At 40.3% G+C, this 18,999-nt stretch overlaps 1 protein-coding gene across 4 annotated transcripts in view; it reads right to left on the bottom strand.

The window, feature by feature from the left end:
- LOC100722908 (RNA 3'-terminal phosphate cyclase-like protein) overlaps positions 1-18,999 on the bottom strand; it is a 290,503-nt gene that overhangs the window by 219,381 nt on the left and 52,123 nt on the right. The window contains exons 1-4 of one of the 4 annotated variants that reach the window (XM_063250682.1): positions 18,605-18,782; positions 17,041-17,173; positions 14,515-14,671; positions 10,054-10,157 (exon numbers count right to left, since the gene is read on the bottom strand). In XM_063250682.1, coding sequence (XP_063106752.1) covers positions 10,054-10,157; positions 14,515-14,671; positions 17,041-17,141 — 362 coding nt within the window. In that variant the 5' untranslated portion in view covers positions 17,142-17,173; positions 18,605-18,782. Of the gene's footprint in view, positions 1-810; positions 1,111-10,053; positions 10,158-14,514; positions 14,672-17,040; positions 17,174-18,604; positions 18,783-18,999 lie in introns of those variants that run through there. The other 3 variants (XM_003472188.5, XM_063250674.1, XM_063250686.1) reach the window with 3 other exon arrangements.

The raw sequence follows: 18,999 nt of genomic DNA, 5'->3' as shown, positions 1-18,999 counted from the left end.
GAAGGTAATAAAGTTCTCTGTCTCTAACCAGGACTTTTATGCCTTTCTTCTAACACCCATGAAACAATGATAAGCTAACATACTTGCTTACAAGTAAGTAAAAATTCCAGACCCTGACTCTGTTTTTTAACTTTTTTTTTTTTTGTACCAGGGATGACCTTGTACTTACCAGGCAGGTGCTTACACCACTGAGATAAATAAATCCTCGGCACCCAGCCCCTGACTCTTTAAGGAGATCTCATGTTTTTACATTATAAATACCAAAGGAATAAAATAAGCTTTTTGAGCTTTCTCATGGAGATATACAATTTAAATCATAGGGATATTGTAGAAATAAAATAAGAAAATATATGACATATCTGTGACAGAAAACATCTAGAAACATCCAATAACTGCCCTCCTCTTCCAGGAACGCATCCATCACTTATACAATGAGCCAATGGGGAATAATATGTGCCAGGGATGGCAATCCAAGACAGGAGTAAGGAGCCCAATACACTGATTTCTGACATCTACACAGCACCGCATGATGCATAGTGAAGGGCTTCCACACACACAGTTACAGTTAAGCCCTACAGCAGCAACTGCGGTACATCCTTGCAAAACAACAGTAATAGAATCCACAGGCTGGAGGAAAACCACGGGACAGGAACTCAGGGATGTGGACTGAAGCAGCACAGGAGCACTCCACTGCTACCGTTCAGCAGCATTATCGTGTCCTGGAGACTCTTCATCCTGGTCAGCCAGGGAAGCTCCACAATGACTGGGCCCCTGAAGAATATAGCTAGAAACCACATGACAGACTGATGGTTTTTATCTGTATACTGGTATTTTTAATGGAAAATTAAGAAAGTCCTTAATATATAGATTATTCTGTCCTGGATGAACACATCTGTACTTGGTCCCTTTGGTAGCTTCTGTTTTGTATGCAGGCAACGGGGACTTATTTTGTGACAGTATCACTTGAGGGTCTTGCTAAGGTTAGAGAAGCCAATACCAACACAGGTCATTAGGACTTTATCCCCACCCTTGAGTTCTTCACCACATGGCTTGGTTTCAATTTTAAACATAATCTGGAAAAAGCTCTTCAAATGCCGTAAAAATTCTATCCTAAAAAAAAGAAAGAAAGAAGAAAGAATACATTAAAAAAATAAACTCCTAAAAAAAATAAAATAAAACTCCTCCTGCTCTTCTACTCAGAATCCAGGCTTTTGTACAAAGGACTAAAATTAACTTGTAATTAAAGTTAACTTGTAATCAAACTTGATTAAACAGTACTTATTTCAAAAGAGGATTTAGACAGCTTGCAAAGATGCACACAGTTCAGCAAGATAAACTCAACTGAAAAAAGCTACCCACAACAAGACACTTACATCACTTAGAATCAACATGCTTGTTAGAATGGACATAAATATGGTGATAATTCCGAGTCATCCATACAAAGACAGAAGCATGTACTTCCTTGATTCACAGCATTATGAAAGAAACAAACAAGAAGAATGACTATCTTTCATGCTGAAATAAGTAAGTTCTCCCTTTACTCCTCAACAATTCTCTTCAGTTTACTCACTAAATATTTGAGTGCCTATGATGGGCAGGCGCTGTTCTTAGTGCTGAAGTGCTACAGCCAGCTGAACTGATGAAAATAAAAAACCCTTCCCTCACTAAGATTTCACACAAGTGGTACAGAAAAGGTAAGTTCAACATTCTTGCAGAGTACTATGGAAATTTAAATAAAACAAACAAAAGAGATGGGGAAGGTGTGAGCAAAACAGTATTTGTGCATTCCTGCAGTAGGCACTATGAAATAAGGTAGCCAGACCATGGTGCAGCCCTGGCTTCTAATGGGCTACCCTAGCTGATTCAAAGACTTCTAAAGGGCTGCTCTAGCAGAGCTACAAACACTGCAGTAAGTATGACCGTAAGACTCACTTGGAGAATTCATTAAGCACACAAATTCCCAATGGTTCTGAACAACTAGCAACCAGTATGGAAAGACTATCCATGTGCAAGGGCCAGAATTTCAGGACACACTGGTATCCTCTCCCCATCCCTACCCCGGGCTCTGAGCTTCCTAGCTCACTGGGGTCAGAAAGCTGTTGTTAGCAAACATTCTGACAATTCTTATCAGGAAAACTTGGGAAACTCCCAACAAACATCCTTATCAGGAAAATTTGAGAAACTCTGGGTTAGTGAAGAAGTGACCTAAGTATCTGCAGTAAAGTATTACAGAAACACTGAGGAAGAGGAGGAAGAGGAGATAGCTGCTGCTGCAGCAGCAAATTTAAGCCCAGCCTGGGCAACTCAGCAAGACTTGTCTCAAAATTAAAAAAAAAAAAAAATTTAAAGGCTGGGGAGGTAGCTCAGTGATAGAATGCTTGCCTAGCATGTGCAAGAACCTAGACTCAATCCCAGTAATGCAAAAAACCAAAAAGCAAAAGGGTAAAAAAAGAAATCGTTTTCCATGGTGGTGTACACCTGTAATCCGAGGCTGAGGCAGGATTGTCAAGAGTTGAAGGCCAGAATGGTCTACACAGTGAACTCAAGACCAGCCTGAGCTACATAGTGAGGCCACATCTCAAAAAACCAAAACAAAACAAAACAAAAGCAAAAACAAAGGACCCAAGATCTATGTATTAGAACTAAAATTTATAGAACACAGGGGCTAATCTTCTTTATTTTTAGCTAGGCAATAGTTTAGTAGTTTCTTAAATATAACAACAAAAGCACAACAATAAGAAAGAGATAAACTGGACTTCATCAAATTTAAATTGTTCTGTGCATCAAAAAACACTATCAAAAAGAGGAAGACAATCTACATGATGGAAGAAAATCACTGTAAATCATATAACTGATAAGGGTCTGGTGTCAAGAATACGTAAAGAACTTCTACAATTTAATAACAATTTCTAAAAGCTAACGGAGATTTCCTCAAATAAGAAAATACAAATAATCAATAAACACATGAAAATATGTTCAACATTAGGGAAAAGAGAATCAAAATCACTGTAATACTTCAAACCTTTTGGGTCTTTATATTAAAAAAAAGACAATAAAAAAAGTGTAGGTGAGCAGATAGAGAAATTAGACTTCTCGCACACACTGGTAAGAAGGTAAAATACTACAGCTGCTACAAAAAAATCTGTCTCAAAATGTTAAATAAGGAGTTATATGATACAATAATTCTACTCTTCCGTATATACTCAAAATGTCAACATACACAAAATCTTGTACACAAATGTTTATGACAGCATTATTTATAATAATCAAAAAGTATAAACTATGCAAGTATCTAATGCAAGTATCACCTAATGAATGGATACATAAAATATCTGAGAGTTTTATTCAGCCATAAAAACACAGATGAACTGTAAAACACTATGTTAAGTGAAAGAACCCAAGCCATGAAGGACCACATATTGTACGATTCTACTTACATGAAATGGTCACAATAGAAAATGTACCATATTATAGAGGCAGAAAGTAGGTTAGTAGTTGCCTGGGGATAGGGACAGTGGGAGGAATGAGGAGTGACCACAAATTGGCAAAGGGCTTTTTCCTGGTGTGATGAAAATGTCCTAAAATTAGATTGTGGTTGTGGCTACATAACCCTCTGAACAGGCTAAAAACCATTAAATGTACACTTTAAATGGGCAAACTGTGTGGTATATAAATTATATTTTAACTAATATTCCTAAAATAAATAAATAAATAAATAAATACACATTTATGAAGTTAAAAAAAAATATTGATTCTGATTGCCATCCCTATACCAAACTAAGTATACAGCCAAGTGCAATGAATTTTCCTTTCCGTCCCAGGCTTCTGATAGTCAAAGGGGGGAAAAAGCAACAGGGAGAGGCAGGCTGCAAGACTCCTTATGCTGTCTGGTTGAAATGACTCACGTTGCAAGCCAACATGACCTGATTACCACCCAGAGCATCAGAGGTCAGGCAAGTGGACAGGCTCACAGAAAGATCTCTGCTTTCTCATCCACCTAGGACTGTACAGCTTCACCTTCACCCCATTTGTTAGTTCTTTACAAAGACTTCCTTTCTAATAATGCTGACCCACAGGGTTTTCCCTTCCCTCTCGGTTTCCACAGCATTTCGCATTTATAATGTCTAATGAAATGTTTATATACTGTTGTCTCCATAAGTGTCTTCTCCCCCTCCATAAATTATATAAACACCAATGATGTCTACAGATGAAACACATTATCCCCAGAGGCACTAAGACCCTCAATAAAGAGGCGCCAAGTAGAACTTAAGAGCTAAAAGTAATTTTGAGAAATGATTTCAACATTCCTGACCAGTAAAGGAAGTTGCTTCTCCCCCTACTGGCTTTCCTTTCTCACTAATCAAAAGAAATTTCTTTTTTATCCCCCCTCTCTACCCACTCCACTACCTCCCTCACTCTGTCCTAGGGAAAAAAGAAAACAAACACGTCAAACCCATAGATAAACAGGTCACATCTGTGGGCTAAGCTTCCAGCTGGCAGGAGCACAGAAAACACCAGCCATCTCACCCACTCATCTGTATTCTAAGGAGAAAACAGCCTGTTCTCTCTTTCGCACCGACTAACACAGGCCTCAGGCATGCTCTACATCCACAGCCTCTCCCAGCCTGCTTCACTCTGAATCACTCAACTGTGCTCCAAAAACCAGACACCCACTCCAGCTGGCAGAATTCCTGCGGGGCCTCAGCTTGCTTGATCTCTAGAAGGATGAGAGAAACACAGCTTGATTGTGCAGCTCTGCATTTGCAACTTAGAGGAGTATTTGTAGTCTTTGGAACATTTAGAAAAAGGCAAAGTTTGACTTTTTACATCACGCTGCCAACCTCTCAGCCTGTCTGAGGAGAACTGAAGAAGAGACTGGACCAATATGCTTCCAACTATCCCCACTTCTAGCCTCATTCTCCTGTGTCTCTAAAGTGTGGGATATTTGGGGGTTTTTTGTTTGTTTTGTTTGAGACAGGGTCTCACCATGTAGTTCAGGCTGGCCTTAGACTATGTAGCCCATGCTGGCCTTGAACTTGAAGCAATCCTCTTGCCTCAGCCTCCCAAGAGTGCTGCAATTACAGGCATGTGCCACCATGCCCAGCAGGGTGTGGGATACTGAAAAGCAGGAACAGCTTAGAAGCTGAGTAATGACTTAGAGATGATGTCATATCCCATCAAATAGCTTCCTGAAGAAAATGAGATGGATTCACCCAGGTCTCCATGCCATGGGACAGAGCCTCATCAGGTGTCGCTCTGTACCTCTCTCTACAGTCCAGGGCTCTACGAGCTGCAGCCCCACTCAGTTTGTTCCTCAAGTTCACCACCTTTCCTTCCTTCACTCGCATGCAGCAGATGCATACTCCCAAATACAACCACAAAGCCAGGACAAGGAGACCTGCGAGCTACCAAAGTCAGCTCTGCCCTTCGACAGATGACCACCCACACAGTGCAACCAGCAGCTTTTCAGATGGGCCATCTGGGCAACTGGATCTCTGTGCAACTCCTGTGCGAAGAATTTTAATTTCTTAGTTAAAGAGTTAGACATATAATGAGTCCCCCTTTAAGAAATAAAATCATTTATTTCCAGGAAAAAAATAAGATTTTTCTATGATCCAGAGCATCTAATTAGCAGGTTTCAGAGAATTCTGGAGCACAGGGATAATTTTTCCTGTGTATTTTCAAAAGATGGGCTGCTTCCATTGCTAGTGCTGGTGAATAAGTAAAGGCCACCAGGCTCATAGTCACCTGTCCATTGTCTCCCCACCACTCAGGACTTGCTGGATCCTGACCCTAACACACAGCTCATCTCTCCAGGTCTCCATTCAGAAGTAAGAAACTACCACACTAGGCCCTACTCTCTGCTCCACACTGCCTAATGCCAAGCCCCTCCGCACAGGGCAGATCTAGGACCCCTGCATCCCAAGTCCAACAAATTGCTCTGGAAGTTAAAGGAAAGATCTGGAGGTCAGAAAATATTCTGCCTGATGGGATCCTTTGTAGCCATTGTTTGGCAACTTTTAAATATACTGGTAATTTGTTTTTGTTTTCTGCCAGTAACAATTTTTCCAAAGCCCATTAAGTTACTGGATTTATTTACAGAGTTAACAGGAAACATAACCAGCCTCGCTGTATTGTTGGAAGACAAAGATCACAGCCCAAATTTGTTCAAGAACTCACTATGAGCAAGTAATTGACCTCTTTTTCAACAGAAAAATGGGGTTCAAACATAACAAAGGTGACAGCATCGAAACACGAGCTGTAATGCACTTCACAAATGTAAGTTAGAGGGTAGCAGGTGAGTTGGGTGAGAGCAGAAGTCACTAAGTCTGTTGATCCTCACACGTGTGACCTACCGCTAGGTGGTTCAAGACATCCTCATCAGTCAGAGTTTAAAGAGAGTTAAACTTTCTCAAGCAATGGAGAGTATCAGGAAAAAACCATGGCAGGGTCTATTTTAAACTTTCAACTGAAGATGGGATGAGATCATTTTATAACAGAATTTTTAAAGAATCAGAATCTGAAAGAACTTTTCTGAAAAAATGCAGTATGGTATCCTGCCTTAGGTAAAGTGCTTTCAACGATAATGGTAAGACACAGTGGTTAAGAAAGCAGCAATTCCAGATAAAACTGTCCTGGTCTGAATCCCACTTCCTATGTGTGTGACTCTGGAACGTGCCAGGATCTCTGTGCGCCTCAATCCTATCACCTGTAAGACAGAGTGTGTAACAGTACCCGTGTTATATGGCCCTAGGGTTATGCTGAAAACTATCAAGCACTTAAAACAGTATGGGGCGGAAGATGCAGCTTTCATAACATGCTTCTCTGGCATATATGAGATCCTGGGTTCAGTCTTCAGTCTAGCAAGCAAAAGCAAAAGCAAAAGTAAAAGGGTGGGTGGGGAGAGGAAATAATGTCTAGCTGTAGTAAGCACCATGTTTGTTTAATAAACTTCTATCTGACAGAATTCTTGGGAATGCTTAAGTAAGATACGTGTATGGACCACATGAGTAACTTCATTAAGTAAGATACGTGTATGGACCACATGAGTAACTTCCTCTAGTCACATTACTAAACAAAGTCAGTATGACTGGAGGAAGTTACTCACAAACCTCAGAAGGGAGAAGGGCCTGGGGTAGGCAGGGGTGTCCAGCAGGAACCAAGGCATCCAGTACTGACTGAGCTTCTCGGGCAAGCTGCCAGGAGCAGCAAATACTGAAAATCAATTAAGCTCCACATAGGCTCCACAGAGCCCATGATTCCAGAATCGTCTATTTTATCTGTAGATAAAACTCAGAGATACTCAGACCACATTGCAGTCCATCAGTGGCTCCATGGCAGAGCCAGAGCTCAAGTCCAGAGAGGCCAGATTTCAAAGTCTGCACGCTGGCAAGTTGCAGGGAGTTCTGGTAACTTCTGTCTATCCAGCTCCTAAAACTGCTAAGACATTCTCTTTGATATCTATTTTTCTTGCTATTAACCTCATTTTTAAAAGTATAAATTATAAAAGTAAGCTCTTTGAGCAGAGGATAAAAGTACTGTTACCAACTATAAATCACATACACACATACATATACAAAAACTCAACAAATTTAACAGAAATAGATTTTCCACATTGCAAGGTTTTGGGCAAAACTATTTTATTATACTGGAAAAAACGTCTTTGGCCTCTTTCAAGATTTTCACACATGTAGACATTTTCTCAAATAGTCAAAAAAAAAAAAACCACTAAAAAACAAGACAGTAGGCAGAGAAAAGGGAGAAACACAGAGACTTATACTTTCCAGAAAGGGTTTGAAAGCAACACTGAAAGAAAATACATCCCTCTTCATTCCAGTGTTCTGCAAAAAGACATTAAAAACACTATTTGTACAAATGAAAACATGTGCAACTTGCCAGAAGAAATACGTTTTTTAACCAAGGAAGGTCTTTTGCTTCTGATTTTCTTCAGAAATGTGAAATTCCATAAAACAGAGTCCTATGACTTTGCACATAAAGATAAATGTGATACTTTGTTCTCTAAAGCTCTTGCATCCAACCAGAATAAACTGATCGCTTTATCATGAAGAGACTGACTATACACCGTCCCATTCACCTTCAGAGGTACCCACAAGGAGGATGCTAATTATGCCTATAAGGTACCACTTTCACATTAATCACTGTGGGCCACTGGAAACTTCCATGACGATAAAGGGCAAAAATACAGCTTTCTTGAAAATACACTCCTTTTCCTACCTGGTACTAGGGAGGCTTCTCTTTCCTGTCCCATAACAGGCCCCTTCTGCATGAAGCCTTGAGGCAAGTATTCCTAACAGAGGAAAATGTGGCCATACTAAGGATGACACAGAAACTTTTATTTTATTTATTTTTTAGGTACAAGGAATTGAACTCAGGGCCTCATGCTTGCCAGGCAGGCACTGTGCCACTGAGCTACATACCCAGCCCCTATCTTTTTGTTTTTTTGAGACAGGGTCTCACTATGTAGTTCAGGCTGGCCTTAAACTCACCGTGACCTTCCTGCCTCAGTGCTGGGATTACAGGTATGTGTCACCATGGCCATCTGATACAGAAATGTTTAAAAATGTCCCCTTACATTTTATCATCTTCAGTGAAGCTGAGGGTCTAAGCAGAGTATAAAATTTCCCAGACCCATGACCCAGGACCACACACATTTTAAGACAATGCTTTCTGTGTAAGCTATAAGGCCTTCTGGTGCCTCAAAACAAGAGCTTGGGATTTTAGTAGTAATGACACCAGCTGAAAAGCCTGTGGGGCTCAGGGTGATCTCAGCTTCCAGAAGCTTCGGTAAACTCGATGGGAAATGAATCTCAGCACTAAGGCTGCTGTACTCCAGCTTTTGCCTTCTCTTCAAATATTTCACTACCAAGTCTATTTTAGCAGTGTTGACTCCTGAGGTTAGCATGTCACTAAGGATTACTCAATTTTAGGTTTCCTGTCCTGTGAAATACTTTACACATGTTATCAAGAGATAATGCACTGCTCACCAGTTCCCTGCTTATCAGTCTTCCCCCACGGCTAACAGAATGTATTCTCTATTTTTCTGTTTCAAAAAATCATCCACCATCACCAACTCAAAAATTAAAAATAAAAGTGATTTTTTTCCCCAAAAAAATCTCTTCAAACTCCTGGTTTCCATGTCCTAAAGGCCAGGATTCTCTGCTGTAGGCCTCTTTGCAGTCTTTATTCCTATCTTTCTCAACGTGATGGCACCACCATTCTTCAGTTATCACAGTACTGTACCTTTCAGACATACAGCATCGGTACCATGATAACCGAAAAAGGACAGTTCAGTCTCTTATCTAGCTGAGCACTTCCTCCCTCCCAATTTACTTCCATAGATGGCCACATAATCATCCTGAAGTGTATCAACACACGTATGCATGTGAACACACAGTGTCAATACTCCAGTTTCCATCGATCTCCTTTCTTATAAAAGAGAAATGCTTCTTTCACTGTGCCATTTGTTTCTTTGTTTCCTTCCTCTTTATACTGTACTCTCTTTAATTCAAACCTAACTGCTTTGGAGAATGTTTGCTTTTATACCTCAGCAATCAATTTCTGCTAAAAACACCCAAACTCACCTCCACAATTTCCTGACTAGCCTAGGAGCATTCCCATAACTTTGTCCTTCTTCACCTTTTTGAGACAGCTAATATTCTATCACCAAAAAGTCCACATAGCATAGCAAGTGAAACTTCTATGAAAAACACGGATTTTAAAAAACTAAGAACAAAATTCAAGTTGTAGAGAACCAGAAGTTTGTCACAAAAATGGAAATAAAATCTAAGAATAGATAAAAGAACTGCCCAATATATACCACGCAAGTTGAATTACACTGGAATGACAGTTGGGAATGAGAAAAGAAAGGAAGGCCAAATACAAAAATAAACTCCAGGTTGAGTGGCAGGTGTTGGCTCATTTAAAAGTCAATACAAACACATGGTCATATGACAGGATATGTATAACACATTTTTGTCATTTTGTGTAAATGTAAAATTAAACTAGATACAAGGTGGAAAGAAAACAACTTACGTATAAGGAGAGATTGGTCCTAGGAGGACTTTGGAAACGTCCTGCTGTCCAAGGGTCATGAGCAGCAAAGCTAGACTTTGGTTGGTTGAGTCTACACATCCACCCTATAAATACAAACACTTCAATGATTAATCACTGTACAAACCAGAAATGGAAACGTGAGGCAAGGGAGGAGACCAAAAACATACTCAGGACCCAAAGAAATACAGTTTTGAAAGAGTAATCACTGTATCAACTAACTTGAGGTTAAACTAACAGTTAACCAACACAATTACAATAACTGAGGTATCAAAATAAACAGATATTCAAATTTCCTGAAAAGAATCTAGAAAAAACTAAAACTTTCCTTAGAAATTGGAGTAGGGGTGGGACATTTTATTGCATAAAAGCAAAAAAGGAATAATGGCTTCTAGTAGATGAATTCCAACGGGTAAGTGCACGCTGCTCACCTCTGTCTAACCTGTCTCAGAGAAACAGCAGCTATAACAAAGGTTTTTTACCGTTAAAACATCTTACATTCTTCCAGCTTTCCTACGCTTACTGTAACACTCTCAGAACTGTTCATGATGCTCTAAACCTGTCTTCTCTACTTCTTCCTGAGTGCCTAGAACCTGATGTGCTGTTATGGACAGATCCTTCCATACTTATTATTATTTTTCCATTATTCCTGGAGTTTTCCCATCTTTTTTCTGTCAAATCAATAAGCAGCTCAGAACTCTTTTCAAAAACTTTCTCCTGAGGCACAATGGCTTTGGTTATTTTTCTTCTTTCAGTCTTCATTTTCTCAATCAGTTTGGATAATTTAAGTTTACCCACTATTGGGGAATAAGTTTGTGACTTTATTTCTGATCATTCTATCTGGGATATCTTTATTTACACAATTTACACTTGCATTATACATCATATGAGCACGATGACCTGGAATTTTTACTACTTTGCACAAGTCACAGCAAAAAATCTAGTTCTAACCCACGGCACATTGCTGTGTGAGGTTGGACTCTGAAAAGAACAGGTGGCTGGCCAGCACTATTTATAGCAAAAATCCCTTCTTTTTTAATGCATGTAGGTTAGGGAACAAATCAACTCGCAGATGCAAATACTCATTCTCCAGTTGTCAGGCTTTATTTAGTAACCCTAACGAGGACATATGAAAAAAAAAGTTTACCTTACTACTCTAGCCTTGATGAAAATCTACTGGTCTTCCTAAATTACCTAAGAATAATGTTCACCTCACTCAGTGAAATTTAGGACAAAAGTTTCTATTCCATCTAAAAAAAAAAAAAAAACAGGAACTCTCATCAAAAAATCTAATTCTGTTCCCCTTCAGAAGATTCCTTAAAATGTTCTCTTTAGTCTCTGCTTCCTGTCCTTGGGCTATTATTGCATCATTTCTAACTTATTCATACAGGTACTAGACTAGTGTTTTAATGCGATTAATATTTTAGAGGTCATGTACAGAGCACCACAGCAGGGAATGGTGGGAACTACAAGATGTCAAGACATGAGGTGCAGGATGTTGGTCACCCAACATTAGAGGGAGGCTGTTTTCACAAAGCAGAGACCTGACCTGGCCCTGGAAAAATGACCAGGCTTTAGGGAGGAAGGAAAGAAGCAAGATGGGAAAAATAATGAATTGGGGGCCAATGCGGCCCAGTCAACAGCCAGGCACAACTGCAGAGAGAAAGTGGTAGTCAGACTGAGGTAGGGGTGGGCTGAGTCAAGAGTTCTAATTTGTATTTCAGGAAAGTGAAGAGCCAGTAAAGTCTCTGCACAAAAGAGTGAAGAGATCAGACCAGTGTTTGGAGGAAAACAGAGGGAGGCTGGATAGGATTTGAAAAGGACTTCCCATTTGGCGGGGAGGAGAGCCAGTTTCCACACATAATCCAGGTCTGGCTGAGGTGGGATGTGAATATGGGTAAGGTGGAGCAAGCAGGAAGGGTGCAAAGTGGATGAAGTATGGAAAAGGACACAAAGAAAAGAGCAGTTCCAGGAAGCCTAATACAGAATTGAGAAAACCTGACAACTGATGAACAGGAGGAACTGGGTCAAAGCCTTAAAACTTTGGTAAACATAAACAGCACCTCCAAAATTATTGGGATTTTGCTGCTCATTCAAATCACTTGCATCACAGATCTGTAAAGAATTATTTAAAAGGGCATGAAGTTTTTCCACCCTTCTATTAATTAAAGATCACTGACAAACTGACACACAAAGGGAATTTTCTTAATGACAAACAAAGTACATCTGACCCAGGAACAATAAAGTGGTTTAATGAAAATCTCAATTAAAAAAAAGAAAATAATAATACCCAAATCCAGACTACAAGATTTTCCTCCAGTGGGCTGGTGGGCTGTCCATTCACCCTAAGGCTAATGCTCTGCTATTTATGGGGCACGAAATCCAAACTCTGGCTGTGCCAATGGGATCCCACTACACAGCTCTGCGATGTGATCCTTTCAGTTCTTCCAAGATCTTCTAGAAAGGGACAGAAGTCTGCCAGTTACCAAAGGACCAGGAAAAGGAAACCTGTGCAAGTCAACAGTGAGTTTCCCTGAGCTCCCACAAACATCATGCACATCTGTTTCCCTTACCATGTGCAGACAGCAGATTCCATGAACTAACAGGTAGAGCAACCTCTTCATCATTTGCCCTAGTTAGTACATACCTCCCTCACTCTAAAATTACTAAACTTAGCATCAAAAATGCACTGTGGCACTAAATTTAGCACCAGAAAAATCTGTGGCAGACTTTGCACAAAATCCATGTCAGAAAACGTTCACCATAGGATTTCACCTCTTTCCTCTACCACTTCCCAACTCTTGGGGGAACACCTGTAGGCGCTTTATCTCCCCTTCTTAACTAAATGGACAATAAAGAGCATTTAGAAAATCTAATTTTAATTAATTCTAAAACAGTTAATTCTCACTTGTCTCTCTTGTTCCAAAGGACACATTTTCAGGAATACTGTCTAGGATCTGGGGAGCAGACTGTGCCTGCAAGCTTCTTCTGAGCAGAACCTGTGATCTAGTCTTCTCTCTCACACAGGAATTGATAAACAGAACCAATGGAAAAAGAAGAACTAAAAGAAAAACATAAGTTGCCACTGAACCCACTTAACCTAACTACGGGACTCAGTTATGATTTTTTGTTGTTGCTCCCAGGAGACTCTTAAGAACCAGGAAAAACACATAAATAGGAAGATATAAAAAAGGTTCTCAGATGTAGAAGAGAGTCAATTTACTAATATTATATACCCTCAAACAGCAAGCAACCCAGAGGGTAGTTCTCATTTGTGCTCAGTTCAAGAGTATGAAGCCTGGCTCTCCAGAACATAGAGATGGCCTAATTGAACTCTGCAAGGGTAGGAAATGATTTTTGCCCACCTTATGTAAAACCAAGGCAAAAAAGGTGCAGACTCAGCAACATGTACCTATAATCTAGCACTCTGGGAAGCTAAGGCAGAAAGATTACAGGTTTGTACCTGGTGGGGGCAACTTCATGAGAATCTGTCTCAAAATATAAAACAAAAAGGGCTGGTGTATAGCTCAGTGCAGAGGACCTGGGTTCTGTTCCCAGAACTGAAAGAAGTTTTTTTTTAAAAAAGAGGGTATAGACTAACTGAAATCTTTAAGCCAGGTTTGTGGCCTCCTCTAACCAAGTAGGCAGAATCTCAGAGAATGTTATCTTCAAGTAACTGCACTTATTCCTCCTGCCACCGTCTTCCCTTCCCTCACAATTTCTTCCTTACTGTCAACAGTTCCACTGTTTTAGGGAAGCAGTAAAAGTGTGTGCAGGCTTATGCACATCTCGCATGAATAAACTGACATAGACTATTGCCACTGAGAAAGCAGGGTGATGTGAGCTGCAGAAGCACATGGTAAGGGCTGTCTTCATTGCTGCGGTGCTCAGTCTCCGGTCCCAGATTCTTACACTTTCCAAAGCTACCACCACACTGTGACACAGGCTTTCCTTCCTTAACATTCCTCTGTGCTCTAGAATATGCTGCAAAGCATAGCCTGTTAAGATTATTTTACATCTGAATGAACTGCCACACACAAATACAGATTTCAAGCTGTGAAAAATCAGAAAGCAGTGATTCCCCACTCCCATAACAACTGGTGGCACTGAGAAATGGTTCCCTATTTGGTCAGCATGACATGGTAATTACCACCTTCACCCTACCTGCTTTATGTTCTTCTAATCTTCATTTTATTTCATGAGTCTGTTGCAGATCTCTCCTCTGCCCCATTAAAATGTACCTGCTCTGTGTCCCAAACCAGTGAAGCTGGATTTCTGCTGACTAGTTCAACTGATCCAGTTAAGGCTAAATCGTTTAAAGCATATATGCACAGGTTAACTCCTTGGCTTATATCCCTGAAGAAGAGTAAGAATGAGGACACCAAACTGTTCTTTCCAGACTGCTCATCTCTGAGCACCCAGAGAGGCTGAGGATATACATACCCTGTGGATCTCCTCAAGCAGCAGCCTGGCACAGTTCCTGCCCAGGTCCTCAGGAAGCACAGCTGTGCCCTGGCCCTGGGGGTTGGAGGCCAGTTCAGCACTGAGGAAGGTGCCATTGGTGGTCTCAGCAACCAGTGACAACCCAAAGCCTGGAGACCTGGGGATTTGAAGGCACAAACACTGAGCAGATAAAAGTACATGCATCAACAAATAGAAAGAGAAGACAGACACCTTTCTGATGGCATTTGGACTTCTTTCTGGTTCCCTTAAGCCTTATTTGCAAGAGTGACTACTAGCTCACACTAGAAATGTAGGCGATTACTGAGACTACACAAGATAGAGCCAAGAGGGATGCTTTGCTTTCCTACTAGTCTTCATTTCCGCACTTTCTCCCTTCCCACTTACACTGCAACAGTTCTTACTGCAAGAGTTTTCAATAATGAACCATATATGAGAATGCTAACAGGGCTGCCAGATACTGAGAGTACCTACTTTCTGCCAATTATATGGGCTTTGTAAATAATACTTATAAACTCACAACTACACAGAGTAGTTGTGTAAAATGAAGTTGGGTCTTCATTTTACAAATGAAGAAATGTCAAAATTAACAGGCTGGCACCAAGTCCACACAACTAGAAAGTGAGATTTTGTTTCAAATGCAAGTCCTAAGACTCCATGAACAAAGCCATGTACTTAGTTACAGGTAATTCAAAAGGTATAAAGGACCTGGAGACCACCCAGCTCAAACTCTGCTTGTGAAACACTGTACTGAAACATATGACACAGCCCACAAAGGCCCTAGAGAAGGCACACCTCAAACTCAGAATTTAACTAAAATGAATGAGCTGGCACTATGATCTCTTCCAGTGTGTTCCTACCATCCAACACCCAGAACCAAACACTCCTTGTCCAAGACTGCAGGTGATCCATTCACTCATGCATCCAACAAGTACCTGAGGGAAAGCTTCCAAGAATCTGGAACCTCAGGTTCCTCAGTAACCCAAGAGTTCTTGTCCTCACAGAACCTGGTAACAACCACTTGAACCACAAAAGAAAATCAGCCTACAAATAAGCAAAATAAGAATCTCTCCACAAAATTCCAAGATGCTTCAAATTCTAAGATGCCTCAAATCTACTGTTATGGTTTGTGTCTAGATGTTCCCCCCAGGCCTCATGTGGTCATAGGGGTTTGGGTTTTTTGGACAGGGAGGGATGCTGCTGGGCATGGTGGCACATGCCTGTAATCCTAGCACTCAGGAGGCTGAGGCAGGAGGATCATTGCAAGTTTGAGGCCAGCGTGGGCTACAAAATGAGTTCAAGGCCATCCTGATCCATATGTAAAGCTTCTACTTGCCATTAGCAGTATGGAACCTGATGATGCATTATGGTCAACTGAGCCAATGGCATTATTAAAAAGCCACATTATAGCTAATGGGAGGCAGCATGGCTTCAGAGCTGCTCTGCTTCATTATTACCATTCTTTGGTAAAGCTAAGACCAGACAGAGAAAGCACCCAGGCATTCAGGCAGATCCTATAGCTACCTAGCCTCATGAAAGTCAAAGATCTTTACTCACACTCAATCTCTCTCTCTCTCTCTCTCTCTCTCTCTCTCTTTCCCTCTCTCTCTCTCTCTCTCTCTCTCAATTTAAAAGAAACTCTGGGTGCAAAAGCTACGAAAAGGATCAACTCTGGTGCCATTTAGGAGAAAGATGACTTCTTAACATACAGTAGCTAACCTTGGACTCTTCCATTTTTAGGAGACATGACCTGAAAATTTTAGATTCAAAATACAATGTCATCACTCATACTAAAATGATTCAGCAACAAAGAAAATCCAGTATGAACTAAAGCAGATGTAATTATAAGCGTGTCCACTATACTATTCCTTCAGTTTTTCTCTAGATTTTTGTAATCCTTAAATGCCTGTTTTCTAAATATACAAACAATCTGTAAAATACACTTTTATTATATAGATCATTGTTTGATTTTCTTTATAATTTTTTAATTTCTAATTTTAAAAGTTTTAGTTTCTATTGATTGATTGATTGATTGTTGATGGCAGGTACAGTTTTAAATAAACCAAATTGAAATCTGCAACAACTTTCTCTGGATCTAGGAGCATTTTTCCCACAAATGGAGAGAAAAGCTGACTTGCAATTAGATAGCAAAGGATTTTCTCCCATTTTCTATTTGCTCAGAGTGGAAGAATTCTGTCCACTTTAATTTTTTGTTGGGACAGAGTGCAGATGGCATTTAGGACTTGAGGCACCATTTATTAATAGATAGGTTTAAATTCTCCAAAGATAAGTACTGGACCTTGGCTCCCAGCACTAGCAATTGGGATACTTTCTATGTGACAGGCACTCAAGAAATGCCTGCTGGTGACAAGAGCAGTGAGTCAGAAAGAAATGAATTCTGAAGTCATTCTGCAGTCTAGCCTCCAACCTGGTAGTTTTAACCTCAGGACAGCATGTTAAAAAACCTTAGGCACCTGCCGAACAATTTTCCAAAATGATGTCACTTACTTCCCAGAATTGACTCCTTTCATGTGGTCTGTGTAAATATAGATATCAGGTATGAACTTGTTTAAGATGCTCCTTGCAGAATCCACAATCCGGTTTGCCATCTGAGGTGATACACGTACAGAGTACCTGCAAGCTGGAGTTAAGGATGTCATGCTACTTAAGAAACTAGGACAGACAAAAGTCACTTTTAAAGCTTGCAAATATTTTTGGAATAACAACAAACAAGCTTATAATTCCACTGTTTTCCAACTGTATTTAATTAACTATCTTTTAATACCATAACTCAATTATTTTTCATTCTTACTGTTAAAAGCCTAAATGTTCATGATGGAAAAATTATAGAGAATGGAAAATATGAAGTCAGAGTTCCCCAAATCTGACTTTATATTTTCCAAGTCTGACTTCCTACTCACATTTTCTCTAGAAATAGTTCAATTCTTGAAAGAGTAAATACGTCTGCTTCTCTGAAGGTCATGATCCAAGTTCTCCCTCACTTTTTATTTCTTCTTTTTTGTTTTCCCTATAGTGCTGGGGAGGGGGGAGGTAGAACCCAGAACCTTGCTCAAGCTAGGTAAGCTCTAACTGCTGAGCTATACCCTCAACCCTAGGCTCCTTTTAAGTACAACTCCTGAGAACACTTTCCTATTCTGTCTATTCACACTCCTTAAACTAAGAAATCTCCCTTAAAAACCTAAGGCCAGGACAGACACCATGCCAAGGCAGACCAGGACCAATCCCAACCCAACTTCTGGGATGGTAACAAAGGAAACAGAAAAATGTTTAGTGAGAGAGTGCAGTGGCTGCTGTTGACAAAGGTCTAAACAAGTTTTTCCAACTTACAGAGCCTATTTTCTATCACATAAGAATTAACTACTCCATTTGTGTATGATACTTCCTATTACTGATAATTATCAAAAATACTGATAACTGGCACTTTTACAAGATACCATAGGGGAGAGGAAAAGGAGGAAGACATTAGTAACCAAATGAAAAGTCGGGTATTTGAGGATTAGAGACACTATAACTCTTCCTGACCCCATACATCAATCTAAAAGTTAAGTATTTAACACTTGTGATGTGCAATGTCAAGAGCTATACTGTAGGACTAAAACACAGCTCTCGCTACCACCTTGATACAAATCCACATGCAAGTCCAACAAATAAAGCAAGGTGTGTATCTGTCTGTTTCAGCCCAGCTGAAACCAGGACAGGACAGCCTAGCTAATCAAGAGTTACTGTGAACAACACATTTAATTTTCATGAAAGCTACCGAAACAAAATATATGTAAGGAAGTTGACCTGGTGCCTAGCTTCCCTGTTTGACCCCTCACAGACACTTCACTCACAGAGCAGTCTCCCTGGTGCTGAGTATTTCAGTGACTCCTAGCCTCTGCATCTTCAGTTTTAACCCTTCAGCCTGCTCAGCGTGATCATCCGCAGTCCAGAACACATTCTAACTGTCTAAATGCTTCAACCTGAATTGCCTTCTCCCATTCTTCCAGCCCAGAGTTCCCCCTCTCTCCTGACAGCCTCCAGCCAGCATACAAGTATAACCTGAACTCACCGTACAGCGTCTGTCTTCACATGCACACATTGTGCTCTTATTCTTCAAAGAGACCATACAAAGGTAGGGGCTTTACCTCTGTATCCCTCAAAACTCTCTAATATACTACTTTTGTCCTCAAAAATGCTTACAAATATTTAACTTGACTCAAAGGACAAACCTGAAATGAAGAAAGAGCAAAGAACAATTTTTCAATACACACACAGAGCTCAGTTACATCATCTCCTCTTCTGGCCAGGACGTACTTTTGACCACAGACATTTTAAACAAACAGCTCTGAGCCTCATACCTTTGGACCCAGTGGTGCTGCCCTTCTGAGGCCTAAACCTACTCACACTCTCCGGAAGAGCTCAGAAGATGTCACTATCCTAGCACAATCCTAGATTCAGAACTCC

Source organism: Cavia porcellus, unplaced genomic scaffold (genome assembly GCF_034190915.1).
Source record: "Cavia porcellus strain 051 isolate PalLab524CR breed Dunkin Hartley unplaced genomic scaffold, mCavPor4.1 scaffold_1, whole genome shotgun sequence".
Classification (NCBI taxonomy): Eukaryota; Metazoa; Chordata; class Mammalia; order Rodentia; family Caviidae; genus Cavia; species Cavia porcellus.
Note: the sequence above shows the minus strand (reverse complement) of the source record. Positions and strands in the feature narration are given on the sequence as shown.